General features: G+C 41.6%; 1 protein-coding gene across 1 annotated transcript in view; it reads left to right on the top strand.

Moving 5' to 3' along the window:
* The window catches only part of HSD17B4 (hydroxysteroid 17-beta dehydrogenase 4), a 250,503-nt gene extending 238,705 nt beyond the window's left edge, over nt 1-11,798 (top strand). The window contains exons 23-24 of the mRNA XM_069962669.1: nt 7,805-7,932; nt 10,813-11,798. Coding sequence (XP_069818770.1) covers nt 7,805-7,932; nt 10,813-10,902 — 218 coding nt within the window. The 3' untranslated portion in view covers nt 10,903-11,798. The remainder of the gene's footprint in view (nt 1-7,804; nt 7,933-10,812) is intronic.
* Nucleotides 11,799-18,672: the final 6,874 nt, after the last annotated feature.

Here is an 18,672-nt window from a genome sequence, read left to right as displayed (position 1 = left end):
CCCCGGACAGAGAGTGCTGCATGTATGTGCCCCCATCTGTCCTGCTCATTCCTTCATGCTCCCTGCAGTCTCTATCAGCCCTTGTGTTTCCCATCCGCTCCATTACTGTACAGTAACTTATAATATCACAATATGTTTGTTTCATCTGTTTTACATGTTATTCAGAATAATAAATCATTATTTTTTGGGTGTGGAACCAATTGTCTGCATTTCTATAATTTCTTATGGGAAAATTTGCTTTGGTTTAAGAGTGATTTGGATTACAAGCACGGTCCTGGAACGAATTATGCTCGTAATCCAAGGCACCACTGTATATTGCCTATAATAGTGATTGTCATATATGTTGCACACATACAGTATATCACTATTACAGGCAATATACCTTACCACCTATTTATCTACCATATAGATACAGGTATAAGGGTGGAGCGGTAGGTGGTTATATAGCCTATAATAGTGATATATGTGTACAAATATATATATGGGGGGTACAGGTATATGTGGGGTATACAGGTGGTGGGTAAAAGCCTAATTAATATATATTGGTGCCCCTCTCTATATATGAGACATGTTGCTGTCCCTCTGCATATACGCCATGTTGTCTCCCTGTATACTGTATAATACAGGGAGTCTGTGTATACTGTATTATACAGTATACATGGAAACAACACGTCTTATATATAGAGAAGGGCAAAACAACATGTCTTATATATACAGAGGGGCAACAACATGACTATTATATATGAGAACCATGTTGTTTCCCTGTATGTATACTGTATAATACAATATACAGGGAAACAACATGGTTCATATATAGAGAAGGGCAAAACAACATGTCTCATATATACAGAGGGGCAACAACATGACTATTATATATGAACCATGTTGTTTTGCCCTTCTCTATATATGAACCATGTTGTTTCCCTGTATATTGTATTATACAGTATACATACAGGGAGACAACAATGGAGTGATAGGTGAAGGATACGTATATAATACACTGCTGTATACACTGAATGGAGATATATATACACACTCAGGAGGAGGATAAGTATATAATACACTGCTGTATACACTGAATGGAGATATATATACACTCAGAGGAGTTACACCCCTGATCCCTCCCTCTCCCTGTTTACCAGTTCACCCACGGCCCTGTCTGCATCCCTGCAGAGAGCACTCCCATGATTAACACCTTCCCTGCCAGCTAGCCTCCCCCCTCTGGTATCAGCACATACTCACTCAGGCTTTGTGCTTCAGGCCTCCAGCTTCTCCTTCCTCTCAGGGCTCTGCTGGTGACGTCACTCTCCTGCTCCGCACGGGAATGCAGGGGGTGAGAGAGACCTCTAGTGACCGGAAGCAGAATGCAGCTTCCGGCCACAAGAGCGAGCTGTGCACAGCCCCTATCTACCAGCGCTGATCAGGAGCACTCCCAGTTAAAGGGCCAGGGAATATGACACAGGGCAGGGGCCCCCTAGGACGCATGGGCCCCCGGGCAGCCGCCTACCATGCCCAATGGTTAAGACGGCCCTGGCTGCATGGCAATGCTGTCCGTAATATATCTGGGAAAATATAGTATGTGGGCTGCTGGGGTTTAAGTGCCAGGGCTGATTTTAAGTCCCAGTCCGGCCCTGAATGACTGTATATGTAACGTTCTCTTCTGAACACTGGTAATTTCTCTGTAATCTTCATTCTTCTGAAGTGGTTGATGTTTTGTTTCTTATGCATCCTTGTTTTGGTTATTATAAAAAAAAATCAATAATCTAGAATCCTATATACTGCAGCTTTTTATATAAATTGTGTTTCTCAGTTTCCATCTGTCTCCATTTAAGAAATTTGGACAACTGGGATGTAAAAAGCTCATTTTCACAGTCACATTTATATTTTATCTTTATGTCCAACGTGTTTTTCCCACTTTGTGTCTTTTTTATGTAGTGATTGTGTATTACATCTATAGATTTAATTAGTTTTTCTATATAAATCAATAAGGTCAAATTTGGATAGTGCAAAGCTGAGTCCGTCTATAACTCCATTTCTAGGGATTTTCAGAGAAGTGTATATTTTTTTCCAGCACACCGTGAGAATTGCTCATAAGAATCCTCTTATCACGCTTCATTGTCATAGCGGGAACAACACCACTCTTGACAGGTTTGGAAATGAGGGTAGAAGTCTGTTTTATATACAGTACACATATAATGTCTGTTATTATTCCGGGGCCATAAATTTCAGATGGAGCGGCATTTGCTTGCCATAAACCGCTTGGCATAACACATTTCCTGTGCCCTCTGAAATCACTGCTTTCTGGTTCCAAACACTTGATTGCGGGCAAGGTTTACATTTGAGCAGTTTATTTGTCTATATTGCAGTACTGGATGTAAATTAAATAATAATGCAGGGGAATTGGAAGGTGCAAGAAAAACGTCTTGGTACCTAAAAGGTTTAGAGGAGAAAATGGTTTTAATAGTTGGCCCATTATTGAAGTTAAAAGCATTTTAAATCAATTTGCCATAGTGCTGGATATGATAATTAGATGGTCGACTGTGCTGACCTAGGGGAAGAAAAAACAAAACTGACAAGGTAAAAAAATTATATAAAACTTATTTTATTTTATTTTAACAGGGGAATAGGTAGTAGTGAGCACACAGGGCATGTACTCCTGGCGCAGGGGAAGAGGGAAGAAGACTGGCTAGACAAGGGGGACATAGGTTCTCTTTTACTGATTAGAGCCAGGCTGAAACATGACAAAATAGGAACTTAGTTTTAGTTGTATAAAATAGAAACTTCAAGATTTCAGGACTGTTTTATTATATAGACAGTAAGATCAGGGCCGTTTTAATACATTGGTGGGCCCAGTGCACAGCCCTCAAGAGTGCCCCCCCCTTCCCTTTCGGCACATTGTATAATGTACTGAATTTGCCCCCACACTGTATCAAGAGCCCCAATACATACAGTAGTTACCTTATAACACTATTTCCACCATACAGTGATTACATATTACATAAAAACTGCACTAAACAAAACAGAAAGATATCACCAATGATACCATTACATAATACCGTCACATCATGACCCCTAACACTACAACCCTATAACAGAGTGCAGTTACATCCAGTGACTCACCGGGGGCGTCTTCTCCGATCAGAGTCTGTCACCTTTTCTTTTTCTCTCCATCAGCCTGGACCACCTTGAAGTCTTCTCCTGGCTGTGAATCTTCTCTCCAGAATCTGCCAGACAAATATTTTAGGCTCCAACACATACAGTAGTTAGGTCCCTTGTACCCCTATACAGTAGTTACACCCCTCTGTACCCCTACATAGTTACACCCCTCTGTGCCTCCATAGTTTTAAGGTGTCCCTGTAGTATATAGACCCTCATGTGCTCCTCCAGTTATATACAGCCCTCCTGTGCGCTCCCCCATTAGTATATAGCCCCCCTGTGCACTCTCCCTAGTAGTATATAGCCCCCCTGTGCTCTCCCACAATAGTATATAGCCCCCGTGTGCTCTCCCACAATAGTGTATAGCCCCCTGTGCTCTTCCCCAATAGTATATAGCCCGCCTGTGCTCTCCCCAATAGTATATAGCCCCCCTGTGCTCTCCTCCATAGTATATAGACCCCTGTGCTCCCCAATAGTATATAGCCCCCTGTGCTCCCCAATAGTATATAGCCCCCTGTGCTCCCCAATAGTATATAGCCCCCTGTGCTCCCCAATAGTATATAGCTCCCCTGTGCTCCCCCATAGTATATAGCCCCCCCTGTGCTCCCCAATAGTATATAGCCCCCCTGTGCTCCACCATAATATATAGCTCCCCTGTGTTCCGCCATAGTATATAGCTCCCCAATAGTATATAGCCCCCCTGTGCTCCCCAATAGTATATAGCCCCCTGTGCTCCCCAATAGTATATAGCCCCCCTGTGCTCCCCCATAGTATATAGCTCCCCTGTGCTCCCCCATAGTATATAGCTCCCCTGTGCTCTCCTCCATAGTATATAGCCCCCTGTGCTCCCCAAAAGTATATAGCCCCCCTGTGCTCCCCCATAGTATATAGCTCCCCTGTGCTCCCCAATAGTATATAGCTCCCCTGTGCTCCCCCATAGTATATAGCTCCCCTGTGCTCCCCCATAGTATATAGCCCCCCCTGTGCTCCCCAATAGTATATAGCCCCCCTGTGCTCCACCATAATATATAGCTCCCCTGTGTTCCGCCATAGTATATAGCTCCCCAATAGTATATAACCCCCCTGTGCTCCCCAATAGTATATAGCCCCCTGTGCTCCTCAATAGTATATAGCCCCCCTGTGCTCCCCCATAGTATATAGCCCCCTGTGCTCCCCCATAGTATGTAGCCCCCTTTGCTCCCCCATAGTATATAGCTCCCCTGTGCTCCCCCATAGTATATAGCTCCCCTGTGCTCCCCCATAGTATTTAGCTCCCCTGTGCTCCCCCCATAGTATATAGCCTCCTATGCTCCCCCATAGTATATAGCCCCCTGTGCTCCCCCATAGTATATAGCTCCCCTGTGCTCCCCCATAGTATATAGCTCCCCTGTGCTCCCCCATAGTATATAGCTCCCCTGTGCTCCCCTATAGTATATAGCTCCCCTGTGCTCCCCTATAGTATATGCGCTCCCCCTCCCATATAACATTGAAAAAACCAAACACTTTTACTCACCTAGGTCCACGCGTTCCTCTTCTCTTCCCTCTTGTGGCCGCACTTCCTGCGGTCACAAGAGGCTGCACTCCCCTTACCCTCGCGCCGACGCTCCGGTGACGTCTGGCGCTAGAGGGAGAGTGCGGCCTCTTGTGACCGCAGGAAGTGCGCCCATAAGAGTGACTGACAGGGAGGGAGCCAATGGCTCTCTGTGTCAGTATCGCTGCTGCTGAATCGCCGCAGCAGGCGGGGGCAGCGGCGGACGGGGGGGCCCTGCATGGGGCGCCATGGAGGGGTAAGTAGATTACCCATCCATGGCGCTCCCCTCTGACAGGCTGGTGGCCGGAGCCCTGTGCGACCGCACTGGTCGCACATAGCAACGGTCGGCCTGCTCGGGGGGGGGGGCCCTTTAACCAGTGGGCCCGGTGCACGTGCACCATGTGCCCTCTGGTTAAAGCGGCCCTGAGTAAGATGGATAATTAGGAGGAAAAAAAACACAAAATTTATTTAAAAAGTTGACTTAGACAATGGGTCATATTCTGATGACACATTTCCTTTAATAATTTCCCTCCCTAGAGCTTTGATTTTGCCCTGTGCCTTGTGTGGTCACTTCGATTTCTCAGTAGGGGGCCATATATATATATATATATATATATATATATATATATATATATATATATATATATATATATATATAATTACTATAATAATATTTTTACCTCTGGAGTTGTTCTTGCATGATGTATTCACTATACTTATTGACCATAACGTTTAAGAAAACTTGCTGTGCTGTGAGGCTTTATCCTGGACCCCAATACAAAAATCAGCACGCAGGATTCTAGCCTACAATAGGCTATTTATAATACTGATATGAGTGTGCTTTGTAATTTGGACACCTCCAGAGTATACCTGTTAAGTCTTTGTGCAAGCTGCATGCATTAAAGTCATTTGGGAGAATTTATCATTACTTTTGCATGTATATTTTGGACTACTTTGCATTGTTTTTCATGACCATCACTTCTGCATCTTTATTGTGCTTTTGGGCCGTTTTTTGGGTGCACTTTTTGGTTTGCTGCTCGCCAGTTTGAGCTACTATCCGCTAGGGGAATGGCTTAATGTTTCAAAAAGTTGCAAACATTTTACACATTACATTAAATGGGTGGCATAGAAGCCATGAACTTATTGTTATCTACTCAATTTTCCTAAAAAAAAATTACCAGTAAATCTGGTTTAGTGATGTGTGTTAGAGAAAAGTGAATTGAACTGACGTGTTTTCCACAACAGAGTAGGTTGGTTGAGTTCTGCTTTCATTCATAAAAATCAGTCATTAGTTTGGTCCTCGCAATGTGTGCTAATGGTGGGTGGATTGGTACTTTAATTAGTCATGTTTCCATCTTCAGTAATTAGGTAGTGTTTACACGTTTTTTTTGGCTCTTTTACAACCGTTTTTTCCACAGCCATTATTTTGGCTCCTGGCCGGAACAGAGGTCTCTGCCTTGATGCATGCATGGACTTTAGAGCAGGACGTGAAAATGGAGCCATGTTATTGTATCTTCACTTGTGGGTGTCATGAGAAAGCACAAGAGATTGTTTGACTGCAGTTATTTGTCATGTCGTTCATTGTACGTGTACTATTGAATTGACTGGGACCCAGTGATCCCTGTGCTGACACGAACACACAGAGTGTATACAGTGTTTATATGAACTGCAAGGTGCCGATCTAGGTGCCGATCTCGGAGCACCAGCCCATCCCCAAACCCCCTCCCCTCTGTGACACTCTCCCTTAAACAATGGGGCCACGTCACAGAGGGGAGATTGTCACACTGGAGGCCATCGGGCCAGTGCTCGGCAATAGACTGACATGGGAGCCGGGCAGTGGTTCAAGAAAAAGACCATGCCACCAGCATCCCCACGCCGACAGCAGTCTGTTAATGTAAAATACCCAAAGTGATGTACCTGGTGACAAAACTCTAGACAAAGGATATGTGTAAAGAAAGTATAATGCAGGATTAGCTATATTGTAAAGGCAGCCATATACTGTATGTTCAACTTTTACCTGCATATTATCCCTATGTTGGTAGAAAGGTAAGTAGTGTTACATACACAGAGAAAGGGGATTGGCAAAAAAAAAAAAAAAAAATCCATAGTCTAATATGTAGGCTCCTTGAGAGATGAATGCAGACTGTCAACAAATCTCATTAAAATAATGGATCTACTGACTAGGGATGGTCTGAACCTGCCGAGGTTCGGGTTCGTATGAACCTGAACTCTCGGCAATGATTCCCGCTCCGTGGAGAGGGTAGATACGGCCGGAGGACCGCCTAGAAAACTGGGATACAGCCTATGGATATGGCTGTATCCCAGTTTTCCAAGCGGTCCTCCGGCTGTATCCACCTGCTGCACGGAGCGGGCAGACAGCAGGAATCATTGCTGAGAGTTCAGGTTCGTACGAACCCGAACCTCGGCAGGTTCGGACCATCCCTACTACTGACCAATGGCTTGTGTTCTACAGGTAGGCAGAAAATATAAGTTATCAGTATGTTGTCCTTGTATTTTCACAATCATTCTTGATGCATATAAACTGATGCATACACCTTATTTCTTTATTACTTCTTTAACATATTGTTTTGTAGTTTGTTAAAAATTAAGAATAGTTGTTTTTTTTACTTTTAAAATTGATACAGAATTTGCAGGGTATACAATAGAAAACAAATGATTTGTGTGGTGTTCTACATATTTTTCATTTTGTAGATGTAATGAAAATGCTTAGTTAACTATGAATGGAACATATGGTATGTAACAGTTGTTATATCCACTGTTATGACACAGTACAAAAAGGTCCGCAGTACTCAGTAAGAAGGTGGGTGCTAGCGGTCACACTGGGAGCCAAAGTGTGTTCTGAATATATTGTTCAAAATTTCTGCAGCACTCGCAGAATGTAAACTTTAGTGCTGTGATTTATTATCCCATATGCAGGCAACAAGTGCACAATATGCAATATTGCACAATGCAAACAGTTATGATGTGGCTTGGTAATGGTTTGCATTGTGCAAACAGAAATGTTGCTGCTTGTTTCCTGCACTGTTATGCTATTGCTATACAATTTTGTTGTGTAGTACTAGTAGTTACTAAATTACCATTTTCTTTTCTCTAAAGCTATTGACTTAAAGAATGGATCTGGAGAAGTTTACCGTGGGAATGTTCGTGGCCGTGCTGATACCTCATTTACTCTGTCAGATGAAGACTTTATGGATCTTGTTTTGGGAAAACTCAATCCACAAAAGGTAATTTTTCCTCTAACATACTTTGTTTTGTAGCCTTGATGCAATTTTTAATGGTGGTTTCAATAAAAAAAAGAGCACTTGATCGTTTAGTGCCAACATATTCTTTGTCTTTATTTAGTGGATACATAAATAAGCAGAATCAAAGAATTCAAACAAGCTAAATGAGGGGCCATGATCAAAAGAATATAATCCTAGTGGAAATCTTTATTGATACAAGATATAAAAATGAGAGACACAGAAACACAAGGCAATCCAGACAGTCCAGCAAGTAAATGGATTAAATCAAATCTTTCTGTTGGTCCAAAATAACATTTTTAAAATGCAGTTGATCCAATCTAGGAGACACTCACCTTAAAGGAGAAGGCTGCTGATTTATAAAACTTTAGCCACATAATAAACAATCACTACTTACCTCCCCCTGTGCCTTTACATTGTTGGCTTGCCGTTCCGGGACCCCCCGTCGGGCACTAATATCTTCTTTGGCTGGAACATCACAACCGGTTGATGGACTGCCCGCTCAGCCAGTAAGGGACTGGAGCAGGACACTACTGCAGTCACTGACTATGATGGGGCTATGATGCAGCACTTTGGAGGCACTGGAAAAGGTAAGCTGTGATTGTTTATGATGTTACCATCCCTGCTGGCTGACAAATTTTAAAAATTGCCAAACTACTCTTGTGTAGCAGCTTGGCTGAGAATTGCACCCACTACTGAGGACAGAGCTAAGTATACATTTATCTAATATACAGCTTTTCTGTTAATCGGCATTCATTGGTGGAAGCTGGGACCTTAGATCTATGTATTCACTATTACGACCATTGTTTGATCTAGAAAACTTGTATGTTATATCCACAGCTGTTGTGATTTATCGGGATGCAATGGTGTGAGCCTATGTCTAACTAGCTTTAGAAACCCATTGGTTAGTTAGTATGAAGATAGATGTGGTCCTGTGGTAAATATATTTATAGGAAATTATTTTTACATGTGTGCTGGTTTAGTGGTATTATCATTTTTCTATTTATAAGCTTTTAAGATACGAATGAATTCTATTACCCAGGCTCTATGGTACTTCCTTCTAGTTATCTAGGCGGATGGATGCGATGCCCTGTGTAGTTTGTTCATTACCCTATCAGCAATCTATTTTGATTATCTGAACAGAAGTGCTATTTATCAGTACACTTGTTTCCCTGATGAACCTGAAAAATTAGACAGGAAAAACGTGTTGGGACTGTATATAGATTGTTGTTTATAGGGTGTTTTAGGGCTTGTGTTGTTTTTACACATACACTTTTGTGGTCACTTTCTCTGTTATTTTTTTCCCTGCACTTAGTGGTTAGGGAGCGACCAGCACCAAGGTTGAAGCCACCCTATTAAGGAGGTGGGCACCCCAAAAAGCAGGGTGAATTGTTATATTCTATCTAGCCATGAGAGCACATCCCTCCCCAGAGCCTTATATCCCGAGCCCTTCCATATCTAAACAGATTCACGGTGCAGTTGTCAGTAGCACGTTTTTTCATTTCTTTGGTGTTTTAAAATTTTAAATATTTGTAAACAAAAATGTTCTATTGCCTTAGGGTGTGGATATGTGTCCATAAGAGAGAGTTTACAAACTTCTCCTTTAACTTTTATTTTTTTTCTTTTAAGAGGCTTCTACACCACCAGGACATAAAAGCCTCTCTTCTTGTCAATTATCCCCACAGAGGTTACTGACAGGCAGAGAGAGCCATAACTAGGCACAGCTCGATCTCTGCCCCAAAGCCTAGTTAGTTTACCCTGCATGCTGGAATAAAAGTCTGATTTCCTGCACCTAATGTTATCAAAGCAGCCAACAAAGATGTGGTAGGAAAGAGTACTAGCACAACCATTGTCCATAAGTAGCTTTATCTGAAATATCACAGAAGTTCACTGAACAAAAATGTTTGTAGTTGTAATTTTGCCAATTTGATGGCTAATCTAGTCATTGTAGCCTCATGTGTAAAGATTTCAGAAAACCCAGACAGTATGCCAAATAATCAAATCCTGCTTATTAAGCATTTCTGTTTCCATTTTATTGGATGATAATTCCAAAATGTTTCCTATAGTATCCTCTGTCTGGAGAATGGATCCCCCCATATAAGAGGTCCTTTGTTCCTAGTTACTTTACCACTTTTTGTTCTATCATATTTTGGGCCTGTAATTCTTGTTGCTTTCCCATTTCAGTCACAATTCATATGTAAGCTTATGGATAATTCTAGAAAGTACTCCGTCAAGTAGGGTATTCACAGCTGCATGACTTTGCAATCTGTTCACAGGTCCATACCAATTAAATGTACAAGACATAAAATAAAAGTACAAGAGAGCCAGGGCATAAAGATATAAAATGCAATGGCATTATCCTCATACCACTGACTCAGCACTGAAACTTAACTTTGCCTTTAAGGCATAAGTATTGTAATAGATTGGAATTCTCACTGTTCTCAAAAGCATCAAGACAAAAAAAAAAATCTTAAAGCTACATATTTAAAACCTTTCTCTATATAGGAAAATTGCCATCCTATCACTTGCAATGTGTGATGTGCTTCGTCAACTGTAGCATTTTTTTTTTTTTTTTGCCAGGCATTTAATTTAGCGCTTTCTTCCGTTGCTTTTTCCAGAATGTGACTGCAAAATTAAGTGCGCATTTACATCTTCTGGGAAGAAAAGATGGAGATTTCAATGTGTTGCTGATTATATTACATTGGAGGTTGTTCATTTTGATGCTGTGCATGTGTGTTTTCTTTTTAGAATAACTAATCTCAACACTGTTGGGAAAAGCTGTGCTTTCCGAGGTGCAGTTCTTGCAGAATAAGAGAGAATGAAACGAGATGTGTGTCTGATGCTTCTTCTTTGTTTTGTACGTAGGCATTCTTTGCTGGTAAGCTGAAAGTGAAAGGTAATATCATGCTGAGCCAGAAACTGGAAGTCATCCTGAAAGACTACGCTAAGCTGTGAGCAAGCTTCCGGAAATGCTACAGATGCCGTCCTCAGCCCCGCACAGCATGTGCTATAATCGAGCACTAACCTTAACGCTGTAATCAGAAATGTAACAAAACTAGCAATTGTCATAATTCTTAACTAGTTGGCTATTGGACCTCACCTTTATTACTCAGGACACAAAATACAGTTGATTATTTCTTCTGTAACTGAACAAGTAATTATAGTGAAATTATTAGACTAGGAAAGAAAGTTATTACCTCCTAATACAAAGTGAGCAAAGGTGTAAAACATTTCCCAATAATGATAAAAACATCATGATCATATTGCAGACAGTCAAATATACTTAGACCCATTTTGGGGAATCAGTGTGGCCACCATCACAGCCTCCACAAGGGATGGCAACCAGCAAATGTTCTCAGACAATGATACAGTTGTAGCAGTGCTGATCTTACAAGCCTATGGTTCTGTAAACACAACTTAAAATACTGTGCTACAATGAGTTGTGTTATGTGACCCACACCACTCACTTACACCCCCACTCCAGTGTCAGGCCATGTACAGGTTGCTGTTTGCAAGGATAGAGGACTTATGTTTTAGCCATTGCCAAGTGTAGGCTGTCGCACAACTTTCCAAGAAAAAAAAATTACTAAGAAAATGCTGAATAAAATGTTTCTGTTGGTACCAGATCTAAAGAATTCTGTGTATTGATTTATAAATCTGCTATTGTGTGAGCGCTGGATATATATTTTTTATTTCCAAGAGAAGAAGAAAACCTTTTAACGTTTCCTCTCAAGCAATGGCTCATTACCTTAATGATAGCTCTGTGGTCCGCTGTCACAATACACTGAACTATACAGTACCTAATGTGTATGTAAATATCTGTTTTAATAAAAAGCAGTGATTGATTTAAAGCGGTGCTTGAAGTGTGCACTTAATGGTCAGATTGCTTGCACTGGGAGGAATAAGTCTGTTTTCAAGCTCCAGTGAATCGCTTTATTAGATAATGTCATTGTTTTGTTTTTTATTCTCCTTTTGCCATGCAAACCGCATCACAAATATGTTCCACTGCGCTGTGCAAGCTGTTCACTCAAAGGAGTGTTGTAATGTTTCATTTATTACTTTGCTCTCTGTCTTACATAAAGCCATAACAGATATTTAATTGTCCTTAAATCATTTTACTTGCCATATTTAATATGGATTTGGGATAATGTACTGGGATTTCACATGTCATCCAAGGTTACAGAAATGCATTAAATCCTCCCCCCAGTACACAGGGCTTGGAAAAGGAGGATGAAATCACAGGTGCAGATGTTAAAATAGAGTCCACATGGGTTATTAGAATTCCAGCCTTCTCATAAGCTCTGGGCATCAGGAAAAAAAACTACACTAACTCAAAACAGGATTTAGATATTGTGACTGATTATGCAAAGACACAATTGTTTCTTTAGAACAATAGAATTATAGGTAGAAATTGAATATATAGATTTATCTGTGGGTCTAGCAGAGATGGATATGTCGATAGAGATTAATAGATGAAGGTTAGAGATAAATAGAAAGAGAGGTAGATATAGATTTGTTCTCCCTTAACCTCCCATGCCTTTTCAAGTGATGACCTATCCTCTTTCCTGGTACTCCTGCCAATTAACTGTTTTAATACCATGACCTCTTGATTGGCAGGGGTGTCAGTTGTTGGACACCTACCTATCAGACATTGATGGGCTCATCTCAAGAATGCAGAAATAGTGAGAGATAGAGAGCAAGAGTAACGGAAAGCAAAAAAAAAATCAGCTCTCCACCTTTTTTTTCACTATTTGCAGAATTGATGCCCTTTATTCACCAATATATGTATGCTGTGGTTCAGCTCCAAAATTGTTCCATTTTTTGATATACATAAAAACACATTTGTTCTCCACCTTCTAGGTGCAAAACCTGTTTTCAATCCCATAAAATGTTACTTTTCCCAATACCACGGTGTGCATATAAACACTTCCAGATCTTCCACTAAAAAGGGATATTTTGGAGGGGTTTTTTTATTGAAAGGGTACCCAAGGGTGCACAAGTGGAAGATTAGAGCGCTACTGGTGTTGTTCCAAAGCTCCTGAATCTTTTTGTAAAGTATTTAGTATTATTGAAAATGTGTATGAGATACAAGTGGTAAATATACTTGTGCACTGCTGGCAGAGGTTGAGCACTTTAATAAAACATTCCTTTTTCAAACTTTGTTAATTTTGTTATTTTTAGTGACCCAATCAGTTCTTCGCAGGAACTGGATATCACCAAAAGTAGTGAAGTAAAAGAGGCAAAGAAGAGGAAAAGAAAGAAATAGGAGAAAAATGACAGGGGTCTGTTGCACTGATCGGGAGGCACTGGGACATTGAACACTCAATTATCATTAGAGTTTCTGATTGAGTATAATAGCACTAAAATAAGGGCCAGCTCTCTGTTGAAAGAGTGGAAGGGATTAAAGGGGTTATTCACTGAAAATCTTTTTCTTTCAAATCAACTGATATCAGAAAGTTATATAGATTTGTAATTTACTTCTATTAAAAAATCCCATACTACTTAGCTGCTGTATGTCCTGCAGGAAGAGTTTTTTTTTTTTTATTTTCATTCAGACAGTGCTCTCTGCTGACATTTCTGGCCGAGACAGGGACTGTCCAGAGCAGGAGAGGTTTTCTATGGGGATTCATATAAAACTGACAGAGTTCTTGTCTCGGCCAGAGATGGCAGCAGAGAGCACTGTGTCTGAATGAAAATAAAACAACACTTCCTGCAGGCTAAGTAGTTGTGAGAAAACTTGAGATTTTTTTAATAGAAGTAAATTACAAATCTATATAACTTTCTGACACCAGTTGATTTGAAAGAAAAAGATTTTTGCTGGACAACCTTTTAATGGTGGCATTGTGTTTTCATGATATACAAGTCTCAGTGGCCACATGAAGCCAGTATGTATGAGTTTGAGGGACCTGAGTTCGCATAATATGTGGATCTGGAGATTAGATTGCTTAATAAGTCTTGGGGGTAGCCCAGTGCTCAGGAGAAATATAGAGACAGACACTGTGTAATATAGTATGGGAGCTTGTCTAGTGTAAAAGTGAATGGTAACAAGTCCACAGAGTAATGGTGCATTTACACAGAGATTTATCTGACAGATTTTTGAAGCCAAAGCCAGGAACAGACTATGAAAAGGGAACAGGTCATAAAGGAAATAGAGATTTCTCATCTTTTCAAATCCATTCCTGGCTTTGGCTTCCAAAATCTGTCAGATAAATCTCTGTGTAAACGCACCATTAGAGTGGAGTTTTTTTTTTTTTTGTTTTGTTTTTTTTTAGTATAAAGGTATGAGGCTCAGATTGCTTCCCAGTCAGTTCTTCAGAACTTCTGAGTGAGGATAGGGGATACCTCCCAAAGCAATCCAATGGTTTAATAAAAGTGTAAGAAGCAGTGAATTGGTCTTTCGTGATGGCTTAAGATGGAGGAAAAGTAACATTAAGGGGGAGATTTATCAAACATGGTGTAAAGTGAAACTGGCTCAGTTGCCCCTAGCAACCAATCAGATTCCACCTTTAATTCCTCACAGACTCTTTGGAAAATGAAAAGTGGAATGTGAATGGTTGCTAGGGGCAACTAAGCCAGTTTCACTTTACACCCTGTTTGATAAATCTCCTCCCAAGAGTATATAAAATACGGGAAGAAAGGTAGTTTACAGAAGAGGGGAGTGTCTTTTTCTGTCAGGCCTTATTCACACGTTCCCTAATTGGGGATCTGCAATTATGTAGTTGAGTTACTACTAGTGATGAGCAAACCTCGAACATGCTGGAGTCCATCCGTACCCAAGCGTTCGGCATTTGATTAGTGGTGGCTGCTGAAGTTGGATAAAGCCCTAAGGTTGTCTGGAAAACATGGATACAGTCATTTGCTGTAGCCATGTTTTCCAGACAACCTTAGAGCTTTATCCAACTTCAGCAGCCCCCGCTAATCAAATGCCGAACGCTCGGGTTTGGATGGACTCTGTTCGCTCATCTCTACTTACTACTAGAGATGAGCGAACCGGGTTCGAGTCGATCCGAACCCGAACGTTCTGTATTTGATTAGCTGGGGCTGCTGAAGTTGGATAAAGCTCTAAGGTTGTCTGGAAAACATGGATACAGCCAATGACTATATCCATGTTTTCCACATAGCCTTAGGGCTTTATGCAAGTTCAGCAGCCACCGCTAATCAAATGCTGAAAGTTCGGGTTCGGATCGACTCGAGCATGCTTGAGTTTCGCTCATCTCTAGTTACTACCCTTTGGTTTCTATAGAGCCATTCACACCATCAGTAGATTACGAGTCTGCATTGTGATCCACAAAAAAAGGACACCACAGGGTACCATCAATTTACCCATAGCCATACCGGTTTCCATATCTTAACAACCACCCATATGCCTTTATCGGAGGCCTGACAGTCATTGCATATAGAACAGGTTCAGAATCTGGGCCCCTGCTGTACACAGTGGGTGTCAGCTGGTTGTTACAGCTGAAACCTTTCTGCTACACATTTGCCCAAAAAAAGGTTATGGTGAAAGTGGTTTAAGGACAACTCCGATGAAAAACTTTTTTCCATTTATTAAAACACATTACAAAGTTATAAAACTTTGTAATGTGCTTCAATCACCTATCTGCCCCCCTTGAGCCCCCCCTCACGGAAGTGTAGTAAACTCATACATAGCTAATCACTGTCAACCCCAAGATCTTCTGTCTGCTCCTTCTTGTGTCGATGTCGCCGTCAAGAGGGAGGCTGGTCTAAGTCCCGTTAGTCCAGCCTCCCTCTCCTACCTTGTCAGATGACTCAGCTTGCTCAGCTGCTGACTTCTTTCAGCACATAAACAACTACAGGGACTCCCCTCTCTCCTTTAGCCGTGAAGTCAGTCATTGAGTCATTTTATTTATCTTTTCCCTCTGTGACTGTTTCCAAGCAAGCTACTGTATGAGCTACACGGATCCCCCTACCCCCCTCTCAAACCAAGCAGAAGGGAGTCAGTATCTCTCAGCATCTTATCAGCTACAGGGTACCCCCTCCCTCCCCCTGCCCTACAGTCCTGACACAGACAGCCGAAACGGCTGTCTGTGGGTGGAAGCCTGCCTTTGCAAGCCCTTGTCATGATCGCAATACTCGCACCTTGAGTTAGACATTGACAAAAGGGGCCACCCTGTTGTTTCCCTGTCTATGTTCCAATACTCGCAACCGAGTGGGACTTAAGGGGTTATTTATCAGGGTGGAGTGGTGCTCTCCCCATCATGGAAGCAACCCGTTGGCAACAGGCTAGAGATATCTGGCTATCCCGTGTTTTGAGACTCGTAACTGAGGCTCCACGGACTCTTGTTTTGCATATTTAAATTTTTGGGGGCATCAGTGGAGACTCTTGATTGAGTACTTCATTGGAATTTTTTTCGCTGTTCTCCTTGAGTTCAGTGATTACTGTGTTTTGTTGGTTAAGGTTTGGATTTGCCTCAAACTAGTTTGGTCCAAACCAAATTTTTTGTTACACATTGGCAAACTGGCCAAACCAAGCTTTTGGTAAGTTCATTTACAGTATTTCTACTTGTCAGTCCCCAACTGTATATTTTCAAACCATAAGAACCATACATATGTCTGTACAGCTTTGATACCAGGAACTTACCAATATAAAATCCTCTATGCTTTTTTTAAATTTTTTCTCCACCTATGTGGAAAATCATCACACGTTTCATGAATTTCATTATTTATTTACTTTTCGCTTACTACTGACACTAGTAGGTCCCACAAGGCATTGGCAAAGCATTCCTGAGGCTGAAAGTCTAATCCTGGTGAAATAATGCAAACAGTGATAGATGGGTGCTAATTAGAGATGAGCGAACCTGCGGAAAGTTTAGGTTTGACATAGGCTGTATCCATGTATCCAGGCTGCATTCACCTTCTCCAGACAGCGGGATTCAAATACGACTGTTCTGGTTAATGCAAGGCCTAACTTTCAACAGGTTCGCTCATCTCTAGTTTGAAGGTTAGAGGGCAATGGACAGAGATATGTCCCCATATCATTACATCTCTAGCACTGGATTAGCCCTGGTCTCTTTTGTGTGAGGTCCTTTTTAGGGTTGTTCGACCACTAAGTCACTATTAATCTATTTGCTGATGTCAAAATAGGCTTGTTGTTGCCAAATAGTGTTTTTTCACCAAATTTTTCTGTCAAAGCAATGTTTTCTGAGTGAGGTAAGGCCTTTTATAAGAGTGTGTCACCATTGCCAAATCACTTTTATGTTAATGTTTTTTTTCTGCGTAAAGCTTAATAAATGCTTTGCCGGGCTACAGGTCTATTATTAGAATATGAATAGACACAACCCATTATCGAGGGCAGCGGTAAACCATTTTTTTTTTTTTTAAAGGTGTGACAGGAACTGCTCCAAGCTGGCTTCTAAGACGATGCGGTTTACAGTGGCTCTTTTATGGATAATGCTAGTATCTCGTAAATCAGACACGTCAGGAGAGCTGGCCAGTGCTGCTTCAATATTGATTATATTATTGTGGAGAGTCCCAATAATAAGCCATCACAAAAGGGAAGAATTGTCACCTGTCCTTCAATAGGATGATTTCTCTTTTTGATCATGAGTATTCCTCCTTTAATAACAGGTCCTGGACTTATTATATCCGCATTTGTGAATAATTCATTTAATTACATTTGTGACCCAGATCTATGTTTGTCCAAAGCTTCTCCAGAGCTGCAGCGCCCGCTCATGTAGTCACTACTGCATAATAATTAATACCAGGTTTCACTTCAGTGGGAAAGTATTGCATCCAAGGCACAGTAAATAGCCTATATGGATTGATACTATTAATCATTCAAGCATTTTCATCATCATTTCTGAATGAACTACATAAGATGGATTGATACTGTATGTAAGGGAAAGGAAACCTTGGCTTTCCAGCTGTTAGCTTTGGCTGTCCTGACATAATGGGAGTTGTAGTTTTGCAACAGCTGGAAAGCCAAGGTTCCCTATCACTGCTGTAGGTCATCTCCAGCACCAAATTTGCAGTAAGGACCTACATGTGAAGCCAAAAGTTTTGTATTTTTTTTTTTTAATAGAATGTGACGAACTAGGACATACTGGTACGCCACGACTACCTATCACCAGACAGCCCCTGATGTACCCGTACATCCGGAGTTGCTATTGTGCTTAGAAGGTCAGGAGCAGAGTTTTTTTTCATAGTAGGTGGGGGGGCGGCTGCTATGAGCAGCCGGGCCCTCTAACTGTATGGCAGGCTTCTGTATGGCAATTGCGGCATTTAAAGGACAACTCCCACAAAAATTTTTTTTTGCTCATTTAACACACATTACAAAGTTATATAACTTTGTAATGTGGTTAAATACCCGGCCTGGCCCCCTTCCCCCACTTTCGGACCCCCGACCCCCCACCCCGGAAGTTAAGGAATGTATACATTACCTATTACGATCGTCACGGTCCTCTTCTCCGGGGCGGCATCTGGTGACGACGACGTCAGAGCCGAGGGGCGGTCCGGGTCTTCTTCCTCCTCTGCGTCTTCATGCAAAGTGAATGGGGATGAAAAGGCTGCTGGTGCACATGCGCACCAGCAGCCTTTTCATTGGCTGGAGCGCATCACATGGCTTCCAGCTTGCTCAGCCCTGATTGGCTGAGCTTGCTGGAAGCCATGTGATGCGCTCCAGCCAATGAAAAGGCTGCCGGTGCGCAAGCGCACTGGCAGCCTTTTCCATCCCCTGGACCCGGAAGTTGGAGACATCGCTGGATG

Source organism: Dendropsophus ebraccatus, chromosome 3 (genome assembly GCF_027789765.1).
Source record: "Dendropsophus ebraccatus isolate aDenEbr1 chromosome 3, aDenEbr1.pat, whole genome shotgun sequence".
NCBI lineage: Eukaryota > Metazoa > Chordata > Amphibia > Anura > Hylidae > Dendropsophus > Dendropsophus ebraccatus.
Note: the sequence above shows the minus strand (reverse complement) of the source record. Positions and strands in the feature narration are given on the sequence as shown.